The sequence below is a fragment of the Microcebus murinus genome, chromosome 11, assembly GCF_040939455.1.
Source record: "Microcebus murinus isolate Inina chromosome 11, M.murinus_Inina_mat1.0, whole genome shotgun sequence".
NCBI classification, from domain to species: Eukaryota; Metazoa; Chordata; class Mammalia; order Primates; family Cheirogaleidae; genus Microcebus; species Microcebus murinus.
Window position 1 is genome coordinate 57,148,487 of NC_134114.1, and position 18,441 is coordinate 57,166,927.

An 18,441-nucleotide genomic window follows, 5' to 3' on the forward strand; every position below is an offset into this window, starting at 1 on the left:
CGGCCTCCCAGAGTGCTAAGATTACAGGCGTGAGCCACCACACCTGACCTAAAAGAAGTTTCTTAACAATTGGCTGCAGTACTATAGCTACTAAGTTTGAAAAGTTAAACAGCATTCAAAAAGCATAAAGCATGTCTATGGTCTGTATATTTGTGACTGTACATGGATAGTGAAGATAAAGATACGTCTCCAACAGAAAAGGACAACTTATTTTCAAGTAATTGCCACAGGATTTAAAAAAAATTTTTTTTTCCTCTGCAAAAAAGCATAATGCAAGTTGTCAACTTATTTTTTTCTTTCTTTTCTGTTGATAAACAGTATGGTGTTTAACCATGGAAGTGAAAGTGCTTTCTGTCTTAATGTTCTAAGATTTTTTGAATTTCAAATGCTATTTGCTTATTAAATTTTTTGGGTTTTTTTCTTTTCTTTTTCAGTAGACATTGCAGGCCTATGTTTATTAAACTTCTTTTCCATGGTTGTATCTGTTGGGATCTGATTAGAAAATCAAACTAGTTATTCCAACAGAAACAATTTAGTAAAGAATTGTTAATTAGGTATAAAGTTGTTGACTAGGTAATTAAGAAGGTAAGAAAATAATTGTAAGATACCTCAGAGGAAGCAATTGTAAAAACAGCTACCACTCCTGTGGTTGGGGCAACCAAGAGAAAGGGTTGGAATGATTAAAGCTCAAGCAATAAAAGAGGGGCTTCGTGGACCTGACCTCTGAAGAAGGAGGCATTGCTTGCCTGTTCTCTCAATGGAAAGAACCAAATCTGTGTGTGTTGGGGTGGGTAGGAAGAAGTGGAGGGGTTGGTTGTTGTGGAGGGTATGGCTGTAGTATGAGGTTAGTGTTGAAAAAACTTCAAGCTGGATTCTGTTACCATGACAGGATGGAACTGCTGATGTTGGGATAGAAGTGAGTCTGGGGTGATTATAGGAACAGCAAACAGAGATGCAGACATGAAGAAATAGGTCTCTTCTTCTTCTAACCCCTCCTGTTGGCAAAGCCTAAATGTGATTTGCAGATGGAGAACTGTAGCATACCAAGGAAGAAGGATCTTCCTTGGAGGTTGGAGGTGATCAACAAGAATTTATATACATCTTCAAAAGTTAGGGGAAAAACATAGTAACTTCTCTTAAGGTTTTAGGTATAATAAACTATGTACTGATCTTAAACAGTTGGATGGACATTATAGTTACTGAGTTTTAGAAGTCAGTTAAAGGCCGGGCATTGTGGTGTGAGCCAGTATGTAGTCCCAGCTACTTGCAGGGCCCATTCGGGATTATTGTTATGATCATGCCTGTAAGTAGTCACTACACTCCAGCCTGGGCAATATAGCAAGATCCCATCTCTTAAATTCTTTTTAAAAGTCAGTTAAGCCGGGCGCGGTGGCTGACGCCTGTAATCCTAGCACTCCTGGAGGCTGAGGCGGGCCGATTGCTCGAGGTCAGGAGTTCTAAACCAGCCTGAGCAAGAGCTCTGAGAACCCTGTCTCTACTATAAATAGAAAGAAATTAATTGGCCAACTAATATATATATACATATGTATATATATATATATAGCCGGGCATGGTGGTGCATGCCTGTAGTCCCAGCTACTCGGGAGGCTGAGGCAGGAGGATTGCTTGAGCCCAGGAGTTTGAGGTTGCTGTGAGCTAGGCTGACGCCATGGCACTCACTCTAGCCTGGGCAACAAGCGAGACTCTGTCTCAAAATAAAAGTCAGTTAAAAACAACTTAAAAGCATACCAAGCATTTCATTTTCTGTATATTTGAATATATGAAGGTACCAATTTAGGCTTTCTTTTCAAAATGCTGTAAGTTCTCTAATTTCCATTTATATTTTCTTTGCATTGTTAAATAAAGTGTATGAAGTTTAATCATGTCATTGATGTCTACGGCCATACCATCCTGAACGCACCCGATATCGTTCTGTCATTGGAAAGAACCTCTGTCAGTGTCCCGTTTAAGGCATTAAAAGTTTTGACTTATAGTATTAAATTTCTTTTTCTTTTTCTTTTCTTTTTTTTTTTTTTTTGAGACAGAGTCTCGCTTTATTGCCCAGGCTAGAGTGAGTGCCGTGGCATCACCCTAGCTCACAGCAACCTCAAACTCCTGGGCTCAAGCAATCCTTCTGCCTCAGCCTCCCAAGTAGCTGGGACTACTGCCATGCGCCACCATGCCCGGCTAATTTTTTCTATATATATTAGTTAGCCAATTAATTTCTTTCAATTTATAGTAGAGGCAGGATCTGGCTCTTGCTCAGGCTGTTTTCGAACTCCTGACCTTGAGCAATCCGCCTCCCTTGGCCTCCCAGAGAGCTAGGATTACAGGCGTGAGCCACCGCGCCTGGCCTTAAATTTCTATCCCATACTTGCAAATATTAATCTTATGCTTTTAAAGCTGTTTTTAAAATCAGAGATAATTGCAACAAAAGAAAGCACTAATTAGACTGATTTTGTTATAGCAATCAAGTTCTCTAGAATCCTTAAATCTAAGTTGAAGTCTAAATATGCCACTTACTGCTTAAAATCCCACAGTGGTTTCCTGTTAAATTAAGTACACATTCCTTGGCCTGACATTTAAAGACCATCTCATGTTACCACAACCTACTTTTTTAGTCTTATCTCTTAATTACTTTTGTTTGTTTCTCTTGAAAGAAGGTAGGCTGGTCTACTCTCTCTCCCTTAGCACGCACAGAACATGGCTGCCTCTACACTTTTGCTCAGATTGGTCTTTGATTACAGCATGCCTTTTCAGTGATTCTCTCTCTCTCTCTCTCCATATATTTCATACATTCTTTTCAAAATACCACTTAAGCTATGTGAAGTCTGTCCTGCTCTAAACAACTAAATGTTATTTCCCCACAAATAACCTTTTATTTTTCTCAAAGACTTCAAAATACTCTTGTAATTTTTACCCAGAGATACACTTTACCATCTTAAATACCTGGCTAAAATTCTACTTGTTCAAGAATCCATTTATTCACTATTCCCTTTTAGAAAGTCTGCCCAGACTTTGCGTCCCAACCTCTATAGTTGGTGTTCCCTTGGTATCTTAGGCACACTGTGTCCTGATGTTTTCTTTTTGATACTCTAATTCTTTGAGTGTGGTTGTCCTCCATTAGGCTATATATCTTGCTGTCCCTGGTGCTTAGCATGATACTGGCACTGAGCAAATGTGTGATTAATACATGATCATTTTAAATGGATAATTGAATGTTAAATGATTTGGTCAAAAGTCTATACCATAGACATTTTTCCTTCCCTCTTACCATTAGATTGTAAGTGTCTAGGGAGGATGTGTCTTAATCATATTTATTTATATTCCCTGAAATACCTAGTACAGAGGTTTCTTTATTCAAATATGTAATTGAAATCATTTCTAGATATTAGCTCAGGAAAAGTCTAAAAGAGAAAAAAAGTTAACTCTGTGCAGTGTGTTTTTAAGTTTGATTCCTGCCACATGAGATTGGAGATACAGTAACCATCTTCTGAGATTTAAAAATAATCCAGTCTAAATGAATAAGGAATCAGATATCAAAACTGCCACCACTGGCTTAATTTTCTTTGCTTGGCACTGTTTTGTTCTTGCAAGTATCTAGTAGGACACTGCTAGATGCAATTTATCAACACTCAACCTGCTGTACAATCTCCCATTGTGTTATGACAAAAAAGCAAAAGCAGGCCGGGCGTGGTGGCTCACGCCTGTAATCCTAGCTCTCTGGGAGGCTGAGGCGGGCAGATTGCTCGAGGTCAGGAGTTCGAAACCAGCCTGAGCAAGAGCAAGACCCCGTCTCTACTATAAATGGAAAGAAATTAATTGGCCAACTAAAAATATATACAAAAAAATTAGCCGGGCATGGTGGCGCATGCCTGTAGTCCCAGCTACTTGGGAGGCTGAGGCAGGAGGATCGCTTGAGCCCAGGAGTTTGAGGTTGCTGTGAGCTAGGCTGACGCCATGGCACTCACTCTAGCCTGGGCAACAAAGTGAGACTCTGTCTCAAAAAAAAAAAAAAAAAAAAAGCAAAAGACCCACTGGTAAGCTCAATATCCCCTTTTAGGTCCACCACTTTTCCACTCTGTTCTCTCATAATCAGTTCTCAGAAGAATGCATATTTATAACATGTCTACATTTTTCTCATCTCCTTACAAAATTGTATGGAATTGAATTTTTTTGTTCGTCTCAATCATTCAGGAGAGACTGTAGATTTGCCTGGTTTATGCCAAGCAGTGTGCTACTGGAAAAAAAAACCCATGGAACCTGTTCTCTAAGAAGGGGAAACAGTCAATAATTTCAAGTTCACAGGATACTATAAAGTATGATTGTGATATGTACTGTGAAGGAAATGTTCTAGGTGTTGCACTGAAGACTATATAAAGAATAAGTCAGGGAAGGACTCCATCAAGCTGAGATCTGAAGATGTGATGGGAGTTAACAGGGAAAGGGAGTTTGCCTGTTACTCTAGAACTGCTATTGCTTAGTTCAGTAACCTTCATGTTGTTAGATCCATGGAAGCTGTTCATCATTCTGCTCCACCTCTAAACAGTGTGTAACAAGGTTAATTTCTCCTCCTTTCAATCTTGCTGTCTCTTTGATTCTCCTCTATCTCTGGCTTGGTTTCTTTGATCTTCTGTTCACCCAACTTCAGGGTGTTAGAATTCCTCAGGGCTCAGTTATGGGCCTTTTTCTCATGACTTCCTTAGGTGGCCTAATTTGCTCTTATGGCTTTAAATGTCTTTTGTGTGTCAGTGGTGCCCAAATTTGTATCTTTGGCTGCTACAGTTGCAAAGTTAAACTTTAACACATGCCAAATTAAATCCTTGGTCTTCTCCCCTTTGAAATCTAATGCTCTACCATTGTTTAGTATTTGAGAAAACTCTTTATTTTTTTAAATGACAGTGTATTGTTGCTTCAAAACTAAAACCTACTTTTAAGTTTCCTCTGGCTTAAGGGTGTTAAATTCCAGGCGATTAAAATTTTATTTTAGACTATCTTTTAATTCTGTTTACTGCATTGCTTAGAGAATATAGCTTGTATTTTTGCTTTAAAATTTCATTACAGATTTTTAGTGGCTCAATTATACTTGATCAGTGTTTTAAGTATGCAATGGATGGGTTATAACTTTGCCTGTTTTTTTTAATTGTCATAATAATGGTGTTATTAACTTCTCATTTAATTTTTGGCAGCCTTCTCTCTCTCTGTATATGGTAAATGAGGATTGTGTATGTACAAATGGTGTATTGCTGTTTTTACTGAATTGTACTTTTTGTTAATATACCTGTGTAGTGTTTTGAAATAATACTTTTATATTAATATTGTCTCCTGTGAATTTTGTTTTAGCATTCACCTCATTATTCCTGTCCATTATTTGATTTTTTTTCTTTTTTCTTTTTTTTTTGAGACAGAGTCTCGCTTTGTTGCCCAGGCTAGAGTGAGAGCCATGGTGTCAGCCTAGCTCACGCCAACCTCAAACTCCTGGACTCAAGCAATCCTGCTGCCTCAGCCTCCCGAGTAGCTGGGACTACAGGCATGCGCCACCATGCCCGGCTAATTTTTTCTATATATATATATATATGTTAGTTGGCCAATTAATTTCTTTCTATTTATAGTAGAGACGGGGGTCTCGCTCTTGCTCAGGCTGGTTTCGAACTCCTGACCTCGAGCAATCCGCCCGCTTCAGCCTCCCAGAGAGCTAGGATTACAGGCGTGAGCCACCACGCCCGGCCTATTATTTGATTTTTAAGCTTTCGTTTTCCTTTGGTTTTAGTTGTTACTCTTATAAGTAATGCAAACCTAGTTTTCTCTCTCTCTCTTTTTTTTAAATTTTATTTATGTTTGAGTTGGGATCTCTCTCTCAAAAAGAGTTAGAGTACAGTGGTGGTGTGCTTATGGCTCACTGTATCCTCTAACTTCTGAGCTCAAGTGAATCTCCTGCCTCAGCCTCCTGAGTAACTGGGACTACAGGTGTGTGCCACCATGCCTGGATAATTTTTCTGTTTTTTGTAGAAATGGAGTTCTCGCTATGTTGCCCAGGCTGGGCTGGTCTTGAACTCTTGGCCTCAAGTGATCCTCCTGCCTCCAGCTTCCCAAAGTACTGGGATTATAGGCATGAGCCACCATGCCTGGCCTTGTCAAATATTTACAGTATCATTTTTAATTCACTTGTTTTGTAAACTAATAGCTTTTTATCCTTTCATTTTTTTTTTTTTTTTGAGACAGAGTCTCACTTTGTTACCCAGGCTAGAGTGAGTGCCGCGGTATCAGCATAGCTCACAGCAACCTCAATCTCCTGGGCTCAAGCGATCCTCCTGCCTCAGTCTTCCAAGTAGCTGGGACTACAGGCATGCGCCACCATGCCTGGCTAATTTTTTCTCTATATATATATTTTAGTTGGTCAGTTAATTTCTTTCTATTTTTGGTAGAGACGGGGTCTCCCTCAGGCTGGTTTCGAACTCCTGACCTTGAGCAATCCGCCGGCCTCAGCCTCCCGGAGTGCTAGGATTACAGGCATGAGCCATCACTCCAGGCCTTAGCTCTTTCTCTAGGGTGGAGAAAAACAAGCGTTCTTCCTTTTGGCAGCAAGCAAGCTTGGTGTGTAAATGTTCAGTAATTGTTTGAGGAGTGAATAAAAGAAAGAAACGAACTTCTTAATTTTCCTCTTCCTTTCTGAAGATTTCCATGGAGAATGATTATCTGGGACCCCGAAGAATTGAGAGTCTACTAAAAGAAGATGCTGATTGGCAGCGGAAAGCTCACATGGCTGTACTGTCCATTCAAGATCTTACTGTCAAATATTTTGAAATAACAGCTAAAGCTCAAAAAGGTAAGTTTCTCGGTAAAATTATCCTTGTTCGGGTATTTTTGAAAATGAGTGGTTAAGTATTTTGTTTGGAGTAGTTATAAGGAAAAGTAAGCATATAAAGATCACTCAATCCCAGCAGTTGGAGATCGCTATTAGGATTTTAAGGAAATATTTGCAAATCACATATCTTGACAAAAGGACTCATATCCAGAATGGATAAAGAATTTTCAAATCAATAATAAGAAAGCAATCCATTTAAAAGACGATAAAAGGATTTGGACACTTCATCAGAGGATGATATAGTAAATAAGCATAGGAAAAAAAGTTTGGGATCATTTGTCATAGAAATGAAAAGTAAAACCACAGTAAGGTATCACTGCACACCTATGAGAATGCCTAAAATAAAAATTACTAACAATACCAAGTGCTTATGAGCATGCAGAGTAATTAGAACTCTTCCTGGATTGCCAAGGGAATACAAAATTATATAGTCATGCTGGGAAATTATTTTGCAGTTTCTTAAAAGATAGAGTTACCATGTGACCCAGAAATCACAGCCATGGGTATTTAGCTTAGAGCTGTATGAAAATTTTTAAAATAAAAATTTAAATTAAAGAAGTACTATATTATATTAAGAGTAGTCTTTTAAACTACTTTAAAGATGCCTTTTCCTACTATAAACTTTTTATGACAGTAGCTATGTATGTAACCTGCATTTAGAGTCTGCTTTTTAGATACACTTGTCTTTAAGTTTAAAAAAACGATTCTTTTAGAAGAGGAGTAAAATATCCCTTTTATTTTCTTATACAGAGCCACTTTTGACCTAATTTTGATGTATTACTGCTTAACTGTAAAAAACAAACAAAACCCTTGAGTGGGCCTGTTTCCTTTAAAAATAGATTTAACTTGTTAAATTTTTTTTGGAGACAAGAGTCTTGATCTGTTGCCTGGGCTAGAGTGTCAGCCTAGCTCACAGCAACCTTAAACTCCTGGGCTCAGCAATCCTCCTGCCTCAGACTCCCGAGTAGCCGGGACTACAAGTAGGCCCCAGCACACCTGGGTAATGTTTTCTATTTTTAATAGAGACGAGGTCCCTCTCTTATTCAGGCTGGTCTCAAACTCCTGAGCTCGAGCAATCTTGCCGCCTCAGGCTCCCGAGAAATACTCAGGGTATTCCGAACATTCCACATTCACAAATAATTTTGATTACTTCATATTCTTGAGCTGTTTGACAGTGATTCCAAGTGAAGTAAATAGCAGTTAAATATTAGAATAGGTTTCATCCAAAGATGTTGGAAGACAAAGTATCAAGTAGGTATTGTGGTAGGGAACTTGGGACTGAATTCAGGCCAAAGTGGGGAGCAAGAGAAACGGCTTTAGGTTATTGTGATTTTGCAGACTGTTTGACTATATATTGTGATTACAAGCTTGAGTAAAAGTGGTAGCAGTAGTAGACTCAGAATTTAAACAACTGGGGACACTATTATAGGCACGTAGCATTGCTTTAAGTTGGTAAAACTTCTCAGTTTCTCATGTCTATATGGAAGATATTGATAATTGATAATGCATACTTTGCCAATTCTCTAGGATTGCAGGACAAATAGAAGTAAAATATGGGAAAAGTGCTTTGAAAATAACATCAAATATTAGTGATGGTGATGTGTACATAAGAGAAAAAATTGAAGCAAAATATACCATCTATTGGATTAATACTGCCATATGAAATGGGAGAGACATTTTTGAATAGCTATCATTCTTTTTTTTTTAAACCACAGCAGACCTTCTGGTTAGACTTTATATTTCTTTTTTTTTTTTTTTTTGAGACAGAGTCTCACTTTATTGCCCAGGCTAGAGTGAGTGCCGTGGCGTCAGTCTAGCTCACAGCAACCTCAAACTCCTGGCTCAAGCAATCCTCCTGCCTCAGCCTCCCAAGTAGCTGGGACTACAGGCATTCACCACCATGCCCGGCTAATTTTTTGTATATATATATTAGTTGGCCAATTAATTTCTTTCTATTTATAGTAGAGACGGGGACTCGCTCTTGCTCAGGCTGATTTCTAACTCCTGACCTCGAGCAATCCGCCCGCCTCTGCCTCCCAGAGAGCTAGGATTACAGGCGTGAGCCACCACGCCCAGCCTATATTTCTTTATTCTTTATTTTCTTTTATTTTTTTGAGACAGAGTCTCGCTTTGTTGCCCAGGCTAGAGTGAGTGCTGTGGCATCGGCCTAGATCACAGCAACCTCAAACTCCTGGGCTCAAGCCATCCTACTGCCTCAGCCTCCCGAGTAGCTGGGACTACAGGCACGCACCACCATGCCCGGCTAATTTTTTCTATATGTATTAGTTGGGCAATTAATTTCCTTCCATTTATAGTAGAGACGGGTCTCGTTCTTGCTCAGGCTGGTTTCGAACTCCTGACCTTGAGCAATTAACCCGCCTCTGCCTTCTAGAGTGCTAGGATTACAGGCGTGAGCCACCGCACCGGCCTATATTTCTTTATTATTTTTACGCAAGGGAAATAAGGCCAAGAACAGTTACACTGAAAGTCACACACCAAGTTATGGGTTGCAATGGGATTTTAACTCAAAGCTATCTACCCCCAAGTCTCTTGTGTTTCTCTGCCCCACTGTAGTACAATACTGTATTAATCTGTGGGTGCATTAATATTACAGTTTTAAAAGGTGGTCAGAAAGCCGGGCGCGGTGGCTCACGCCTGTAATCCTAGCACTCTAGGAGGCTGAGGCGGGCGGATTGCTCGAGGTCAGGAGTTCGAAACCAGCCTAAGCAAGACCAAGACCCCGTCTCTACTATAAATAGAAATTAATTGGCCAACTAATATATATAGAAAATTAGCCGGGCATGGTGGCGCATGCCTGTAGTCCCAGCTACTCGGGAGGCTGAGGCAGAAGGATTGCTTGAGCCCAGGAGTTTGAGGTTGCTGTGAGCTAGGCTGACGCCACTGCACTCAGTCTAGCCTGGTCAACAAGCGAGACTCTGTCTCAAAAAAAAAAAAGGTGGTCAGAAATTAAAAATGGCAGAATCATTTGGTGCTAATAAACATGAGCATATTTTGTTAGAAACCATAAAATTGAGGCTCAAGGAGATTATGAATTAAAAACATTACTTCCTGTTGTTAGCGTTTAAAGGCTTCAAAATCTCACCCCAAACAAAAAACCCCAGAGAAACCAAAGGAAGTGATGTAACTATATTAAGAGTCGAGATTCTAAGTAAGCAAATTCCTCATCCTATAATAAGAATAGATGATATTAAAGGCTGTAAACCCAAAATACCAATATTCCTATATGGGGGTAACCATCAGAAGTTATTAAAAGTTAGTTACATTTGGAAATTGGCACTAGGTTTTGAGGAGAGCTGAGTATAGGGAATGTGACTGTGGTTTTAATTTTTTTTTTTTTAATTAAATAACAGAGTCTTGCTCTATCAGCCAGGCTAGAGTATACTGCAGGTTCAAACGCCTGGGCTCAAGGAATCCTCCAGCCTCAGCCTCCTAAGTGGCTAGCACTACACGTGTTGGCTAATTTTTAAATTTTTTGTAAAGATGAAGTCTCCCTGTATTGCCCACACTGCAGTTGAACTCCTGGCCTCATGTAATCCTTCCAATTTGGCCTCCCCAAACACTGGGATTACAGGCATGAGCCAGTGGGCCTGGCCCAATTTTGTTTGTTTGTTTTGAGACAAGGTCTTGCTTTGCTATCCTGTGTATAGAGTGCAGTGGCTTCATTATAGCTTACTGCAACCTCAAACTCCCAGGCCTTGAGCAGTCCTCCTGAGCTGCTGGGACTACCAGCATGTGCCACAACAACACCCAGCTAGTTTTTCTATGTGGAGCTGGGGTCTTGCTTATGCTGAGGCTGGTCTGAAACTCTTGGCCTCAAGTGATACTTCAGTCTCAGCCTCCGAAAGTGCTAGGATTATAGGTGTGAGCCTATGCACCCTGCCCAGTTTAATTTTAGGTATGTATATGTATTATAAAAAAGATTTCATGACCTTTTGAGGTGAAGGTCACTGGACTATACTTATTTGCAAAAGATGGTTAGGACATAGTAGCAGTACAAAAGTTACTTTATCATTTACTTTTTTATTTTTTACTCAGCTTAGTCAAGCATATCATTTACTTCTGAACATATGAAAGAAATTATCACTGAATATGTTCTTTTTTTTTTTTTTTTTTTTTTTTTTGAGACAGAGTCTCGCTTTGTTGCCCAGGCTAGAGTGAGTGCCATGGCTGTCAGCCTAGCTCACAGCAACCTCAAACTCCTGGCTCAAGCAATCCTCCTGCCTCAGCCTCCCAAGTAGCTGGGACTACAGGCATTCGGCACCATGCCTAGCTAATTTTTTGTATATATATTAGTTGGCCAATTAATTTCTTTCTGTTTATAGTAGAGACGGGTCTTGCTCTTGCTCTTGCTCAGGCTGGTTTCGAACTCCTGACCTCGAGCAATCTGCCCGCCTCGGCCTCCAGAGAGCTAGGATTACAGGCGTGAGCCACCGTGCCCGGCCATTGAATATGTTCTGACTTAAAGATTTCATTTGGAATTAATCAAATTGCCTACTTGAGCTCCATGCTAGCATTTAGGATTTATTTCCCCTTAGATCAGGTTATTACAGTATTTTTGGAAGATACAGAATGATAAAATATAGAAAATAGATTTAAGTAATTTTGAATAATCATTGCTCTGATTTCAACTAACATACCAAGGAAAAAGCATTAATGGAATTAAAAGTTTTCATAGATGCTGTGAAAGTTAATAACACTGGACACATGAAAGTATTTTTTAAAGTTTTAAAAGATTAACCTGACACCTCAGTTTCATCTACAAAACATTATTTCTGTGGATGAATTAAAGACAGAATCTAAAATATTGTTGAATATATTTTATGGATGTCATAGGTAATTTATCATGAGGATGTTTGTGTTTATCTTTGGTCAGTGAAATCTAGATTTCCAATTCTTTAGTGTCAAGTTGTTTTATGTTTCATTAAATTATTAATAGCTGTGTACGATCGAATGCGAGCAGATCAGAAGAAATTTGGTAAAGCATCATGGGCAGCAGCTGCTGAACGTATGGAAAAACTCCAGTATGCAGTTTCTAAGGAGACTTTACAGATGATGAGAGCTAAAGAGATCTGCTTGGAACAGAGGAAACATGCACTGAAGGAAGAGGTAACAGAAACCATCAGAAAAATATATACAACCAGCAATTTTTAAGATTTGCTATCTTTATCTTTGCGTAAAACTGACTTTTTTTGAGTCTGCAGGCAGTACTTAACTTTTGCACTATTTCTATGAGATGAGAACACTTATAATAGGGTCTATGACTTGAGTTGCCACTAAGAGACACAGCATATTTCACAGAATCCCAGCTTGACAGTAGGCAGCACTGCACTTTTGAAACAAAATGAGGCTAACATCAGAACTTCATAGTTGCTTTAAAGTTTTTAATACTATAAAAGATTAAAGCTTTCTAGAAATTATTACAGAAGTTTTGCTGCCCAGAGAAATTTAAAAGCCCACTAGCATTTCGTTAGAATTGATTATATCATGCTCATACCATTACATTTTGAAACTTCCTATTTCTTCTGGAACAAAGCCAGGTTAATAGAGGTCCAATTTTATTTTCTTTAAATTTTTTTAGAGATGTGGTCTTGTTTTGTTGCCCAGGCTGGTCTTGAACTCCTGGCCCTAAGCACTCCTCCTATTAGAATTACAGGCGTGAGGCACTGCACTCAGCCTGTATTAGTTATTTTAAAAGAGCAATTATACATCAAATATTAGGTAAAAATAGTTATTTCATTCATCATTAGATTGTTTTTTGTTTTTTTTGTTTTTTTGAGACAGAGTCTCGCTTTGTTGTCCAGGCTAGAGTGAGTGCTGTGGCATCAGCCCAGCTCACAGCAACCTCAAACTCCTGGGCTCGAGCAATCCTAGTGCCTCAGCCTCCTGAGTAGCTGGGACTACAGGCATGCGCCACCATGCCCGGCTAATTTTTTCTACATATATTAGTTGGCCAATTAATTTCTTTCTATTTATAGTAAGATGGGGTCTCGCTCTTGCTCAGGCTGGTTTCAATCCTCCTGCCTTGGCCTCCCGAGTAGCTGGGACTACAGGCACGTGCCACCATGCCTTGCTAATTTTTTTTTATATATATGTATTAGTTGGCCAATTAATTTCTTTCTATTTTTAGTAGAGACAGGGTCTTGCTCTTGCTCAGGGGGGTCTCGAACTCCTGACCTCGCTCAGCCTCCCAGAGTGCTATGATTACAGGTGTGAGCCACCATGCCCGGCCCATTTTAAAAGTGCTTCTGCTTATCTACTCTTGTTTAAAAAATAGTACTTTTTTTTTTCTTTTGTTGAGACAGAGTCTCGCTTTGTTGCCCAGGCTAGAGTGAGTGCCGTGGCGTCAGCCTAGCTCACAGCAACCTCAAACTCCTGGGCTCAAGCGATCCTCCTGTCTCAGCCTCCCAAATAGCTGGGACTACAGGCCTTCGCCACCATGCCCGGCTAATTTTTTCTATATATATTAGTTGGCCAATTAGTTTCTTTCTATTTATAGTAGAGACGGGGTCTCGCTCTTGCTCAGGCTGGTTTCGAACTCCTGACCTTGAGCAATCCGCCCGCCTCGGCCTCCAGAGAGCTAGGATTACAGGCGTGAGCCACCGCGCCCGGCCGAAAAATAGTATATTTTTGTTAAAGGATTTTAAATCCCAATTTCATTTTCCCTTTACATTTTATTACTATTAGAAGGTGAAATTTGGACCTTGGTTTACTGGAAATCAAGGATTTCAGCCCCCATCTCATGTTCCCCAGCGGCATTGCAACTGCAGTCTTCTTTTAAAAATAGCTTGCTCCCTCATATTACTAGTTGTCTGTAATTTCCTTAAATTCTACAACTTTTAAATTTAAAATCCCAGCCTCTTACTCCACTGTGAAGTATAGTACCACCTTTATCTTCATTATACTGGTAGCTTTGTTGTTCTAACCTGGCTGACGTTGAGTTGTTGTGACAATATAGGGTGCCTGGAATAGCTGAGGGGTGCCTGGAAGAGCTGAGGAGGGTAAGATTTCTGACAACTTGGTATTGCAAGCGCTTAGCTCTTACTGGCATTTCCCTAGGGTAGTAGAGGGAGGAGCTGGCTGAAATGAGCCCCGAGAGTCCGAGATGATTATTGGTTAGGGGTCAAGGTCATCCCCCACCCCACATTCTGTTATCATAGCAGTTTGTTTTTAATGTTCTGGATTCTGTTTGAATTCTTCAAAGGCTTTTTTAAAACTGCCAGTTAGTCATTTTTGCCAGGTTTATGCTTATTTATATAACATAGGTATTGTGGTTTATATATACATATCCGTGATGTTGTACTGCACCAATTTTATTAGTGTTGATTTAATGTGCCAACATTATACATAAGAAACAGAGCAAATGTGAATATTTAGCCCACTCCAAATAAATACTTTGCCTGTAAAGGCTTTCCAATGTAGTACTACCCTGTGATTTAAATTATGGGGAGACGTTAGGTCTTAAAAAAATGTTTTCTCCCCTTAGGTTATTTTACAAATAAGAAAATTCTTCCTCCTAACAGGCCACGGAGCAAAAAAGAAAAAAAAAAAAAAAAAAAAAAAAGAAAATTCTTCCCAATTTGACAAAATAAAAACTCCCCTAAATTTAAAATATTTTAATTAAAATCTAATTTGGAAATTATATTTAAAATAGTTTAGAATATTTGCCATGAGTATAATGGTGGACTTGAAATAAGTGTCCTAAATTAATTCTGAAATATTAAAAATGCCCTTGAAGCAAAATTCTATTTGACTTAAATTTTTTTTCTTTTGAAACAGAGTCTCGCTTTATTGCCCACGCTAGAGTGAGTGCCGTGGCGTCAACCTAGTTCACAGCAACCTCAAACTCCTGGGCTCAAGCAATCCTTCCCGAGTAGCTGGGACCACAGGCTTGCGCCACCATGCCCGGCTGATTTTTTTTCTATATATTTTTAGTTGGCCAATTAATTTCTTTCTATTTATAGTAGAGATGGGGTCTCACTCTTGCTCAGGCTGGTTTCAAACTCCTGACCTTGAGCAATCTGCCCGCCTCGGCCTCCCAGAGTGCTAGAATTACAGGCGTGAGCCACCGCACCTGGCCAATGCAGTGTAGTTTTAAAAAACAAGAGGTTGCTATGAGCTATGCTGACGTCACGGCACTCACTGTAGCCTGGGCAACAAAGCGAGATCTGTCTCAGAAAAAAAAAAAATAAGGATTAATGTTGAAGTAAGGTGATTTTCTGTATAGTTATTAATTGAAATAGAAGACACTAAAATTAAGATCCCACCATGAAATAAATCACAGAAAACACAAGTGCATCTCCATTAAATGTTAGGCTTCTATCTTCTGGTTAACTGGGAACTAACCAGAAAACCCTTTGAGGTTGAAATATATCAGAATGCTTTGAAGACTTTGAAATATATCACAATGCTTCCCCACCCCAACCCTACCCCACCATGGTACAGGATTTTAACCCTTCCCCATCCATTTGTCATTCCTCAATCATTTCTTTTTTTTTTTTCTTTTTTTTTTTTCTTTTTAATATGTCTATAATACCAGTATTCAATCATTTCTGTGAACATAACATAAACTGCTATAATATTGAACTAACTATATATACCAATCTTTTTTTTTTTTTGAGACAGAGTCTCGCTTTGTTGCCTAGGCTAGAGTGACTGCCATGGCGTCAGCCTAGCTCACAGCAACCTCAAACTCCTGGGCTCAAGCGATCCTTCTGTCTCAGCCTCCCAAGTAGCTGGGACTACAGGCATGAGCCACCATGCCCAGCTAATTTTTTCTATATATATTAGTTGGCCAATTAATTTCTTTCTAGATATAGTAGAGATGGGGTCTCACTCTTGCTCAGGCTCGTTTTGAACTCCCGACCTCGAGCAATCCACCCGCCTTGGCCTCCCAGAGAGCTAGGATTACAGGCGTGAGCCACCGTGCCCGGCCTGTATACCAATCTTGAGGTTAGCTACTTAAATTTCACAATTTTGTCTTTCTCATAAAAGCATGTATCTGAATTATGATCAGTTAAGGTTGCATTCTCCTATTTCAGTTTTTTTTATCGTTTTCTTTTCTTTCTTTCTTTTTAAACAAAGTCACTGCCATTGAATCAGTTTTATTTTAATGCATCTAGTATCTATGGGTATTGATTGTATACTCTGGTATACAGTCATACAAATGGATATACATATGGATATACATGTGGATATGTGCCTAGGATCCAGACAGTACTATCCAGCAGAATGTTCTGCAACAATGAAAATGTTCTGTATTTGCAGTCTCCAATAGGGTAATTTCCAACCATAAGTGGGTAGTGAGCTTTTGAAATGAGGCTTATGCAACAGAGGAACCAGCATTTCTAATTAGATTTAAATAGCACCATATGGGTAGTGACTGGCATTGAACAGAGCAATTCTGTAGATACCAATTCTGCATATGTAACTTTTTATGAAGTCTTGAGTGAAGACTTCATAAAAGACTTAACCTCTTTATGAAATTTAAATAATATGTACCTCTACTGGTTATTATGATTTTATGGGTTTATATGTATATATAAAGTATTTAGCATAGTATTTGACATAGAGGAAGAACTCCATAAATATTAGCTATTACTACACTCATTCTATGTTAGCTGTTGTACAAGTATCACTGAAAGGTATACAAAGAAGAGAAAGAAACAGTTCCCATGCTTGGGATGTTTACTTGCCTTAACCAACATTTCAGGGTTCACCGAAGGATGCTGTTGAAAAGATGATGTGGCATGTTGTATGAGCCTTGCCAGAAAGTTCTAACAACAAGGAGGTTTGATGTGTACATAGCCTGAGGAGAGGCAGAGAAGTTGAGGTGCTTATCCAGGCAGTGAGACTGGTTTATTGTTTTCAATTTATTTGTCAATAAGCAGATTGTTCCTTATTGGCATACTCAATATTTTAAATTTTCTAAGTACAGGTAGTTACTGGGTTTGGACAACCCAACTTATGGCATTCCATATTTATGTATGGGCTCCCTATAAGGATAATTTATAATTAAGCAAATTAATCATTTGGGAACTAGTTTCTTCCATGAATGAACCCTCATGACCTAAGAGGTTGATTGGCACAGCATCTTTATACTGGTGGCTAGCCTCATTGTTTATAATGGTCATTTATGCACTGCATCACTTTGTCTTTTTAATTGGATTTTGAGAGTCTGCATTTATCCTCATGACCATGTCTTCAAAGTGAAATCCACTGCAAGTCCAGGTGAGCCTGCAGTGGAAGAGAAAGAGAACTACAATAAAAACTAAATTAGAAATAATTAGGCATTTAGAGAAAGGCCAGATGCCATCATTCACTGGGAAAGCATTAGGCTTCAGGCACTTGACTAACAGTTATAAAGGATAAGGTGAGAATAATGGAACATGGGAAAATCAGCACTCCATTGAAAGTATCAGTTAATACTAAGCAGTGTAGTGGATTAATTACTGAAATGGAAAGGTTATTGATTTGATTAATCAAAGTAAGGTTAACATCCTGTTAGCATAGCATTGATATAACATTAGATAGTGTTAATCTTAATATTTTGAAATTTCTCTCACCTAAACTCTTTGTATGAGTTTGTTTTTATGTTCTGTTTGTTTCAATTAAAAGAAAGTGCAGAATAATTTCTACACTATTACTACAGTGCAGGAATATTATTATTGAAGTATTACACCTTATTAATACCATATATGAGCCATTATAGTATTATTGTTATTACTGTACATGCACTGTTCATCAGGGATCCATACAAATGTGACACAAAGATGTTCTTAGGAATGAATCTCATCCATAACCAAGGATCACCTATACTGAAAGCTAAGCTCCACTCTGAAGGCTTTAATTTATATTAATTACTTAAATTGTTTTTGCCATCTAAATTATATTTTAGCAGCAGTTACAAAAAAGGAAGTAGAAAAGTTTTAAATGTTTTAGGCCCTGTCCTTAGTGCTTTATGTATATTTTATCATTACATTCTCAAATATAACCCTTTATGCTACAAGCCCTAAGCCATTATCTTGAAATCCCCTGAGGCCAGGGATTTCAGAATTCCACATTTTTAGATTTTAGAAAGTTAATGTAGAGCATATAACTTCAGACAAGTGTTGTCCCATGTAATAAAAGAGAGTCACATTAAATGGAATAACTAAGGACTAACAATGGTTTCACAGGATTTTAGATCATGTTTTCCTACAAATGGATTGAGAGGTTAGGGTTGACATTAAAAGAGATTATGGAAAATTTTAGTTTTCCAAGATTTGTGAAATGTGGAATCCCAGATAATTCTGTCAATTTGTATTATCTTTATTTTTTCAGCTTAGTGGGGAAACCTGTATTTATAATCAGGTTTGTCTGGTTCTAAGTCTCTTGTTCTATCTTAACACCTTTTCCATGTAAGAGGGCTAGTCTTGATTGATAGATAACTTGCCCTTAATGTTATTTCCCTTATTCTGTGTGTTGTTTTTATGACTTCTTTTTGAACCTTCACTTCATGTCTTGTTTACTGTATTCTCTATAATTCAAACACATTCTCTGTGACTCAAACAATGGTA

General features: G+C 38.7%; 1 protein-coding gene across 2 annotated transcripts in view; it reads left to right on the top strand.

Moving 5' to 3' along the window:
• The window catches only part of JMY (junction mediating and regulatory protein, p53 cofactor), a 98,132-nt gene that overhangs the window by 47,413 nt on the left and 32,278 nt on the right, over positions 1–18,441 (top strand). For both annotated transcript variants that reach the window (XM_076008141.1, XM_012766775.3), the window contains exons 3-4: positions 6,676–6,826; positions 11,823–11,992. In XM_076008141.1, coding sequence (XP_075864256.1) covers positions 6,676–6,826; positions 11,823–11,992 — 321 coding nt within the window. The remainder of the gene's footprint in view (positions 1–6,675; positions 6,827–11,822; positions 11,993–18,441) is intronic.